Raw genomic sequence first — 10,192 nt, 5'->3', positions numbered from 1 at the left:
TTTCATCTTTCTATTCCAGACAACAAAGCCACGGAGGCCAGGCGGAGGCCCCTCCCCCCTGCTCCAGCTGAGCTTGGTTTTTCAGTCTCCTTTTATGTGAGTTTGAGCCCAGCCCCTGCCCAGGGGTGTTGGCCCCAGGCTGCCTGCCCAGGTGTCCTGAAGGCCCAGCTGCCCCTCAGCGCAAAGCCAAGGCAGGCGCAGCAGGCAAATGGCCGACACACCGGGGCTTCGAGAGAAGGTGGAGATGCCCACAAACCCCCAGTCGCCCGAGTCAAGGGCAGATCCTCCAGGAGCACCACTCCTCCTGAAGCAGGATCTGTCCACTGGACCACTCGCTCAGGGCTCACCTTGTGCTGGAGTCCCATATGCCCACACCCTCCTCACCAAGACATGTTTCGGGTCAGTGTCCACCTGCATGCTCAAGCGTCCATTCATTCGCCATCTTGGGAGCCCGGGGCTGGGTGCTGGCCTAAAGAAATGCCAACACGGGCTACCTTGGTGAGGGTGCAGAGTACCCCTAGCCACCCCAAAGCGTTCAGCAACCTGGAAAAGCCAACTTTGAGACAAGCCTGTTCTGCGTCTAACCAGGCTTTCTCCTGGGGCCTCCACCATCCAGGAAGGCTCCAGCTGCCACAGGTGGCCTGTTTTTTGAGACAAGAAAAGGGATTTGGGCCACAAGCTCCAGAGAGAGGCAAGGGTGGGGGGCGTGTGCTGTTTAACACACATGGGCTATGCTCCTCCTTGATTCTCCTGGGAAGAGCTCAGTCCTAGAGTTCGATGGGGCTGGCTGTGGCTCCAGCAGGGGGTATGTGACCAAGGTTTCACCAATCAGAATATCAAATTGTCTTGGCCCCCCTGATGCGTTTAGGGATGAACATGTGTCCAAGTTGGTTCAATAATTTCCAGTTCCAGGAATTCCATGGGATGGCTCAGATGAGAGATGATCTTTCTACTGGACTTGGAGCTTTGAAGAGGTAAGCACCCCAAAGGCTACCAGGGGAGAGAACTTGCCTGAGAGCAAAGCAGAGCTTCTATATTCTGGTGACATTGTTGAGTACCTGGATCCAGCCATGCCTGAAGCTGGATGGCTACCCTTTCCAGGAGACACTTTTTTTTTTTTTTAAAGATTTTATTTATTTATTTGACAGAGAGAGATACAGCGAGAGAGGGAACACAAGCAGGGGGAGTGGGAGAGGGAGAAGCAGGCTTCCCGCAGAGCAGGGAGCCCGATGCGGGGCTCGATCCCAGGACCCTGGGATCATGACCTGAGCCAAAGGCAGACGCTTAACGACTGAGTCACCCAGGCGCCCCGACACTTTTTTTTTTTAACCCAAGTCAGTTAGAGGCAGGCTTTCAGGCATTCATCTAAGAGAGATGGCTAATAGGAAGAAAGAGAAAACAGAGAAGAGAAAGGTGGAGAGTGACTGGGTATAATTTGGGAGAAGTAACAGTGAAACACCCTTGTTAGATGTGGGGTCAAATGACATCTCATGAATCGTGATGTCAAATATTTATATCAAACTATCAATGTAACGTAATCTGTACACTCCCCCCCAAATCATCAGTAAGGTCTACTGTGCTCAAAAATATGTTGGGAGGAGAGACTATTTTGTGGGATTGGAAGAAGAATCTGAGTCTCTCCTCTGAGATGTGGTGTGACCAGCTGTGGGAAGTGAGAGCTTAGAGGCTGTGATGGAACAGGTAATCCTTCCTGGCTGATTGGGCTGGGTCAGGTGAGCCCCTGGGTTTTGGCCTGAAGAGCGCTTTGATTCCTGGAATACTTCTATATGATCCGGGACTCCCACAGCTGGGGCCCCTCTGCACCCAGCACATTTGTGTCCTAACATGCGTGTTCATGACCTGCTCCCCTCAGGCCCCAGAAGAGCTTCCGAGGGCAATGGACACATCTGTGCCGTTCCTGGTTACCCGAGGTATCCACTTTCTCCATAGAAGCTGCATAGGAAATGTGGAACTAATAAGTGAGCATCTCCAATTGCTTAAATATTTACTCTCCATTCTCTTAGGTTCCTGGCCAGGATGGTGCATTGAGGTGCTAGGGGAGGTTCCCTTTCCATGTACAAATACATAGAAGTACTGGATAAAATATAACCACTTAAAAGAATACAGAGCCAAGGGGCGCGTGGGTGGCTCAGTCGGTTAAGCATCTGCCTTCGGCTCAGGTCATGATCCCAGGGGTTCTGGGATCCAGCCCCGTGTCGGGCTCCCTGCTCAGTGGGGAACCTGCTTCTCCCTCTCCCGCTCCCCCTGTTTGTGCTCTCTCCTCTTACTCTCTTGCTTTCTCTCAAATAAATAAATAAAATCTTAAAAAAAAAAAAAGAATGCAGAGGCAAGGTTAAGAACAAGAAGGAGATCAGATCTCCAGCTTGCATGGGATGCAGGAGATGGACCTGAAATGCCCACAGAGGGGTCAGGACTGGGGTTCTAATGCCCAATGGGGATAGCTACTGAAGACCTCGCCTGGTGAGTTCATACAAGGAGGCTCCTGCATGAAGCTAGGGGCCCTCCAGAGGCTGTCTCATCCAGGAGCAGAGGTGAGAAGAACCCTACTTACTGGCCTTGGGATGGTGCTCAATTTCTCCCGACCTGTGTAGTTATGAAACTTCAAGCCAAGAAATGAAATTAGAAACTGGCCCAGAATCAGGCCCTGGTGGGACAGCTCTGGACGGAACTCCACAACCTTGGTGATGGGTGGATTCTCCACGATCATGGCTTCTGCCAAACAGGGGGTTACTGTCAACGATCACAATAGCACACCGAGAACTTGTCATTATCACAGAAAGAGCAGAGATAAAACACCAGGGAAAGCTCAGATGTTGTGGCAATCCCAAAGAGACTGGAAAAGAAGAATGTTTAAATGAGAAAGAGATGAAGGACTGGAGAGAACCCACAACACAAGGACTGAGCGGGATGGGAAAGAATGTGCAGTTTTGAAAAAGAAATACATGGAAGTCCGGGAAATGAGCAAGGGAGTCATTGAGATATCATTTTAGGGCGACAGTAGAGAAGAGGAAAGGACATTTATTCGGAGTTGGGAGACTCACCAGGTGCTGAAACAGCCAAGTGTTGGTTAGGAGACCACCCCCATGGCTCTATTTCCTCATTTGAAAAAAGGTGGCATAATACCAGCCTCCGAGCGTTATGAGAAGATCAGAGCGGGTCAGTTTCTGTGACAGCCCTGGAAAAGTGTGAGTCGGGTCATGCATGCTAACCAAATGGCTTCAAGCTGTCATTCCCAGGAGGGATTTCAGTCATTGGCACTGTTTTCCCCCCAGAGATACATCTGCAGAACACCTGGAGGCACTTGAGAGTGACGTCACTTAAGAGGGGGTGCTGGGGCTCTAGTCTTTGGGGTATGGTGCTCCTTCCATCCCCCAGTACCTCTACACTGCAGGCCCAATGGGTCTGGCCACGGAGGGAGGAGGTTCAGCTTAACAAGCAGGGGACGTCTTAGTTCCAGCCCCCCTGCAGGCTATGAAAGGTCCTGCAGATGTTTGGGGTGGGGCGTGGGGGATGGGGGGAGTCCAGGAGGACTTGTGCACGTTGCCAGGCTGGCCTGGGGTATGTGGCTTTGGGCTGTTCGGGCTGGGGTTTGGATCCTAGCTTGTCACTTGCTGTGCCACACCGGCAAGTTGCTTCCTCTCTGGCCTTGGTTTTCTCATCTGTGAAGTGCAGATGATAATTAATACCTTTCTCTTAGGCCAGTTGAGGGGCTCATTTGAGCGAATGTGGGGAAAGTGTCCGGCATCACGCCTGGTACACAGGTGATGCTCAATGCATGTCCTTGGCTGTTCTATGCCCTCCCCTTTCCTTTCTTCAAAGGAGAGCTTTGGGGCAAGTCAGCCCATAGACTCTGCCCATAGAAAGCAGGCAGAGGAGAGGTCTGCCTCCTGGGGCTGGGCATGGGTTAGGGGGCGTGTTTGTATAGGGACGGGAAAACAAGCAGCAGAGCCATCTCCTAATCACCATGACCTCCACACCATGTCACTCATTCTCTGGCCCTCAGTTTTCTCATTCACTGGACATCTCCTTGGAGACTGCAATAACTGCTCCTCTTTTTCCTCACCAAGAGAACCCAATTGTGTTTGGGGCATCAATATGGCCAGATCCTCCTGCAGATAGGAGCAGCCACGTGACGCGGTTCTGGCCCAGGAGATGGAGGTGCAAATTCTGATGGGGTGTAGGGGTATCTCTCCCTGAACACAAAGGCAAAGCTCACTTGAAGAAAGCCTTCCCCACCCTCAACCTTGCCCGTCCTCCTCATGCCTGAACAGCAGACATGAGGCCTGCAGCTATGGCAGCCATCTTGTAACTGTGCGTCAACAACAAAGGGTAAGGTGGAAAGAAAGAAAGAACACAGGCTGTAGGGGCAGGCCGACCTTACTTTTCCACTTCCTGGCTGGGTGGCCTCGGGTGCGTTACTTCACTTCTCAGAGCCTCACTTCCCACCGTCTGTAAAATGGGGATAACACCTCTACCTTGCACAGTTCTTGTGAGGATGAAATGGTGCCATGGATACAAATCCACCTTTTCTACTGTAAAGGGCTATCCAGATGTTCGTAGTGGCTCTTACATCATGCTGTAGAGGACAGTTACTTTAGGGTAAAACAAAGAAGAGACCCTTTATTTCTCCTCTTGGAGAAAGTTCCAAGGCTGGACACGGGCCCCAAGCCAGCCAGCCCAGCTCTTGAGCCGATCAGCTATGCAAACAGGAAGTGGCTATCCAAACATTTGGAGCTGCAGGACGCTGGCCCAGAATGGGCCTCTTCATGGAGGCCTCTCTCCACATTGTGCCTTCTCATCTCCCAGCTGTGAGCACCTCCAAAGTCAAGGAGGGAGGTCCCTCCTCTAAGGGCCTAGGTTCAAAGCCTCCCCTTCTGGTTGCCCTGCCCACCAGCCTGGGCCAGGCCACCTTCCTTTCCAGCTGGAGGATGGCAACAGCCCCTCTGTGGGCTCCCCACTGTCTCTTGCTCTTCCCTCTCCTCCCACCTCTTTGTCACAACTGTAGCCAGGGCAATTTTTTTTGAAATGCAAATCAGTTCTTGTCACCCTCTTGCTGAAAACTTCCGTGTTCTCTTTGAGGGAAAGATTGAAGTTCCTGACACAACCGTCCAGGCCCTGGATGGCCTGGCCTCTGCCTGTCTCTCCAGTTTTCCTCCTCCAGCCACCCTGGCCTCCTTTTAGTTTCTGGAATGTGCCAAGGTCCCTGCTGTCTCAGGGCTTTGCCTGTAGTGTTCCCATTTTCTAGAACACTCTCACCTTCTCCCCTCCTCCTCTCTCTGGCCCATCTTGCCACATGACATCCTATTCTGAGCTCTCAGCTCAAGTGTCACCTCAGGGGCTGGCTGAGGCTGCAGCAAGCATGATGAAGGTCCTGCTCTGCCCCCCACCACATTCATCCAGCCTGTTGCCATTCATCTAGTCACATGCTGATCTCACACGCTCAGTAGGGGCTACTCAGGGCAGGGATTTCGGGTTGCCTTGTTCCCAGTCACATCCCTGCTACCTGGCATGGCCTCTGTATGGAGCCAGTGCCCAGTCAGGCAGGCAGGTGTGCCTTATGATTCAGAACGGAGATGGAGCTGTTTACTGAGCACCTACTGTGTGCCAGGTGGGACCCCGCGGCCTCTTCACAGCGGCCCTGGCAGGCAGGGACTAGAGTCCCTGTGTTCTACCAAAAGGGGAAACAGAAGCTCCAAGAGGGGCAGTGACTTGCCCAAGGTCACACACCTGGCAGAGGCCCGGCTAGGATCTGACACTCCGGCCCACGCCCAGCTTCCTGCCTGGCGGAGCTAGCACCAGGGATCATTGCACATCTGTTTCCTCCTCTGTAGAACGGGGATGAGGCGGGACCTACCTCACAGGGCTGTTGTGAGGATTCAGTCGGCTAGGCCCCTCAAGGGCTCCGCTCAGAGCCGGGCACGCATTAAGCGCTCAGCGACTGTGAGCTATCATCATCATGGGTATCGTGTTGGTCAAAGAAATAAAAATAACTACATCCTCTTGGGACCCACGAAAGGGCAAGTGGAAGGTCTTTGTGGGTGAAAAGGCACATGAATGGATGGGTGGGTGGAGAGCAAGCGAACGAGGGAACGAATGACTGAAGACATGAAGAACAGCCGAGCCCACGGAGGGATCCACGCGCGAACGTGTGAACGAACAGAGGAACACGAGAACGAGCGTGTGTGCGGGGAGGATGCAGCCCTGAGGTCTGGGAGACCCGGGGCTGACTTGGGGCGCCCGGGCCGCGTCCTCCCCCCGCCGCCCCCCCATGCTCACCTGTACCGCCGCAGCTCGCCCTCCAGCCGCCGCACCCAGCGCTGCAGGCCGGGCACCTGTCGCGCCAGCGCCTCGAGCTCGCGCACGCGGCCCAGGCTGCGCAGCACCGCCTCCCGGGCCTCCTCGGCGCGCCGCCGCACCTCGGCCTGGCCCTGGCGCAGCCGCCCCGCGCGGGCCTCGGCCGCCGCCAGAGCGTCCCGCGCCTGCCGCAGCTCCCGCGCCGCCGCCTCGGGCCCGCCGCGCCCCGCCTCCTGCGCGCCCGCCTGGCTCTTCCAGAGGCCGACCTGCGGGGACAGGGCCGCGCGGACCGCGGTGAGCGCCTCGCCTCGGCCACCCGCCACGACCGCGGCCACCGTGCCCGCGCCCCCCCGGAGCTCCCACGGTGCACGTTTATTGCGCGCACTGCCTACCGCTCCTGGGCCGGTCTGAGCTCGTTTAATCCTCGCAACAGCCCAAATGAGGCAGGAGCTCTAATTATCCCCTTTTTCCTGGGTGAGGGAAACTGAGCCACAATGCCCAGTATTCTCATCTTTGCGCGGTACCAATAATTCCCGAACTTCACGACTCTTCTCTTCTCTTCTTCTGTGACTCCTCCGATCCCTAGACTCGAGGAACAATCTAAGCGTCTCAAAAAGGCGTTTCTGGACCTCCCCGGTGTCTGGTCAATAGACTCTTCTTGAGGGTGGGGTTTTTGTCTGTCTTGTTTACCAATGTGTCCCCGACGCCTTAACCAGGTCTGGCACACAGTAGGTGCTCAGTAAATACCTGGAGAATGAATGATCCTGGACCATCTTGCTGCGCACCATGGGAGTCATTTCCCACTCCCACCCTTTGCTTCTCTTGTGCTCCTAGGCCGCCAGCCCTTGCCTGTCCATAGCTATGACCCCTGAAAGCGGCACCCTGCCACTCCTCCGCATACGCAGCCTGCCCTCTGCCGCTCAGGGCTGGTGACTGGGCAATGGGCAGAGTGGGGCTAATGCAAGTCAGCTCCCTCCTGACCTATGGTCCCTTGGGGCAGAGGCTCTTCTCTTCCTCCTCCCACCCCCATCGCCCTTGGCTGAGCACAGTGCTTGAGCATAGTGCTTAAGTGTTTGTTGACTGAATCCCAGATGCTTGGGCTCGGTCCATATCTCACTCAGTGCTTCCTTCTCAACATCCTAGAGGTCTGGCCCTGAAGGGGTTCGGTGGCCAGTGACTGCCTGATGAACAGTGACACTATCTATTTAGCACCTGGCCCTGGCCCTGAGGGAGGCCCATAAATACTTGCTGAATGACCCAATGAGCCGCCAGTCTACACATTAGGCAGGAAGCTCCTTAAGGGTGGGGACAGGGCCTTTTTCACCCTTTATCTCCTAACCCACCCTTCATCTCCTAACCCACCCTTCAGCCCCAGCCTGGTACCACAGAGAGCTCAAGACGCCTGCTGAATGACTGAATGTGCGAGATGGCCCAGGTTTCCTGGGAGAGTTCAACTACTGGGTTAGAAGAGGCAAGATGACATAGTGAGGGTGGGGGGACGGCGTGGGATGGTGATCCGGGTGGGACGGGGTTTTAGAGGTGGAACGGGTGGGGGGGCTGGAGTGGGTTGAATGCAATGGGGGTGGGATAGGGGGAGGACGCAAGTGAGCCGAAGTGGGGTGGGGCTGCCCTCTCTTCCCCCTTCCACTTCGTCAGCGGGTCCCGGGCTGCTCAAACGACCCCCGCCCGCCTCCAGTCACGGCCGCCCCCCTCCCTCCGCGCCGGCGCGCACCTGCAGCGCTAGACAGCGCGCGTCACTGCTCTGCAGCGCGGCACGCAGGTCCTCCACCAGCTCGCGCAGGCTGCTGTTCTCCTCCTCCAACCGCGCCAGGCGCTCGCCGTCCCGGCCGCCGTCGGGGCCGCCGTCCGGGGCGGGCGTGCGGGGCGGACGGCGGCGGCGGCGCGGGCGGCGCAGGCGGATCTGCGTCTCGATGTGCTCGCTTAGAGCGCCGCGGGGCAGCCGGGGCCCTGCGCGGGTGCCGAAGTAGCCGCAGAGGCGCGCGTGGAACTGGCGGAAGGTGAGCTCGGGCGGCTCCGCGCGCAGCGCCAGGCGCGCCTCCTCTTCGGCATCCGCGTCCCCGTCGGTGGCCACCCCAGCGGCCGTGTCGCCAGCGGTCGCATCCCCCGGCTTCGTGTCTCGGGCGGCCGCCTCCCCGGAGGCCTCCCCGGCGGCGGCGCCCTCGGCGCGCAGCCCCAGCACGGCGCAGAGAGCGCGGAAGTCAGCGCGGGGCAGGCGGCCGGCGCCGCGGCAGTCCAGGTGGTGGAAGACCTCTTGCAGGTACTGGTCCAGGCCGGTGGCCAGCACCACGATCTCGTTCTCCACGCCGCGGTCCAGCCCGTAGTGGTGCGCCAGGGCGCTCAGCAGCCACTGGGTGCGCCGCGCGGGTCGCCGGTACGGGTCACCCGCCGCGCCCTCCATGCCGGCCTCCCGGCCCGGGCCGCTCGGCTGCATCGCTGCGGCGCGTCGCTCCTCCGGTCCCTCCGCCCCGCCACTTCCAGGGGCGGCCCCAGAGTTCTTCGAAAGGAGGGGCTTAGCGGTCGCGGTCTGGTTGGAGCGGCGCGGAGGGCCGTGTCCAGCAGCTGCGCTGGCTTGGCCGGGCGTCTGTGTTTACTCGGGTTGGTTAGGAGGAGGCTGGGGTAGGGGGCCTGGTCCCTCTCTGTCTCGCTTCTGCGGGTGACCCAGCTCTCTTCTCTCCTCATCACTCCAGGGGCTTCCCTGGCGTCTCCTTTTCCCTTCCCACTCCCGGCTCTGTCGGCTTTCAACTCCCGCACCCTCTGTCCCACCCACCCTGCGCTGAGAGTTGGCCCCGGGACCGGCGCGAGGCGTGGGCGCAGGATAGGAAGCCGGGGAGAGAGGGAGGGTAGCTGCCTGGTCTTGTTGCTGGGGGTGTGTCCCCCAAGCCCACGTGTCATTCCACCCCTTCTCCGGAAAGTCTTCCGAGGGTAGCCCCGGGAGCTGGCTCTAATCGCCCTCTCCCCGCGCAGGTGCGGAGAAGCCCCTCTCCCCCTATGTTCAGATACAGGGTTCCCAAACTCGTGTCACTCCACCATAGATGGTGCAGAGGCTCACGTGGTAACTAGAGCAGAGAGACAGGGTTGGAGAAGTAAGTGGACTGCTTTAGGGACATCCCGCTGGTAAGAAGTCGATCTGAGATGGACCCTTGTTCTCTAAGCTCTGTGTGTGTTTGGTGGGGAGTTGGGAGGCGGGGATAGAAAAGTGGTTTCCAGCCCTCACCTTTGTGCCTGTGGATGCTGAGTTGGCGATGCGATCTGAGTTCCGTCTCTGAGCTGGGGTTATGCTAACAGGGTTGTTCGGCCAACATTTTCTCTGGTACCTTACAACACATTTCTGGAAGGTGAAAGAAAAACTACTTCTCCGGGGAGACCTAGGCTGTTTTTCCTTTCTCTTTCACGAGATGTCATGCACCTGTTACCTGCACTGGGACCCGATATCCAGCCACGTTGGAACAAGAGGCAGACTTTATTCAACTGTCCTTGGCTGTAAGATGGGCAGAATCTGGCTTTCTGTATAACTCTAGGAATTTAAATGCTAAATCCTGGAATTTGAGGGGCGCCTGGGTGGTTCAGTTGGTTAAGCGACTGCCTTTGGCTCAGGTCATAATCCTGGAGTCCCTGAATCGAGTCCCGCATCTGGCTCCCTGCTTGGTAGGGAGTCTGCTTCGCCCTCTGACCCTATCCCCTCTCATGTGCTCTCTCTCTCAAATAAATAAATAAAATCTTTAAAAAATATATATAAATCCTGGAATTTGAAAAGGCACTAAAATTCTGTCTCCTGGGCTGCAGTATCCCAGAATCAGCACTTTTTTGGGGCAAATCCCTACTCATTCTTGAAGATTTAGCCCAAGGGATGGAGTTA

The 10,192-nt window shown here is 56.8% G+C and overlaps 1 protein-coding gene across 3 annotated transcripts in view; it reads right to left on the bottom strand.

The window, feature by feature from the left end:
* EFCC1 (EF-hand and coiled-coil domain containing 1) overlaps positions 1-8,807 on the bottom strand; it is a 60,305-nt gene extending 51,498 nt beyond the window's left edge. For all 3 annotated transcript variants that reach the window (XR_004300402.1, XM_032412023.1, XM_032412024.1), the window contains exons 1-2: positions 8,048-8,807; positions 6,298-6,581 (exon numbers count right to left, since the gene is read on the bottom strand). Coding sequence is in view for 2 of the 3 variants with exons in the window: in XM_032412023.1 (XP_032267914.1) it covers positions 6,298-6,581; positions 8,048-8,767 (1,004 nt within the window). In the remaining variant the exon portion in view is untranslated. The remainder of the gene's footprint in view (positions 1-6,297; positions 6,582-8,047) is intronic.
* Between the last annotated feature and the right edge of the window lie 1,385 nt (positions 8,808-10,192).

This window comes from Phoca vitulina, unplaced genomic scaffold (assembly GCF_004348235.1).
Source record: "Phoca vitulina isolate PV1807 unplaced genomic scaffold, GSC_HSeal_1.0 scaffold13, whole genome shotgun sequence".
Taxonomy (NCBI): Eukaryota; Metazoa; Chordata; class Mammalia; order Carnivora; family Phocidae; genus Phoca; species Phoca vitulina.
The sequence above is the reverse complement of the archived record's forward strand: the minus strand, read 5'-3'. Positions and strand labels throughout refer to the sequence as shown.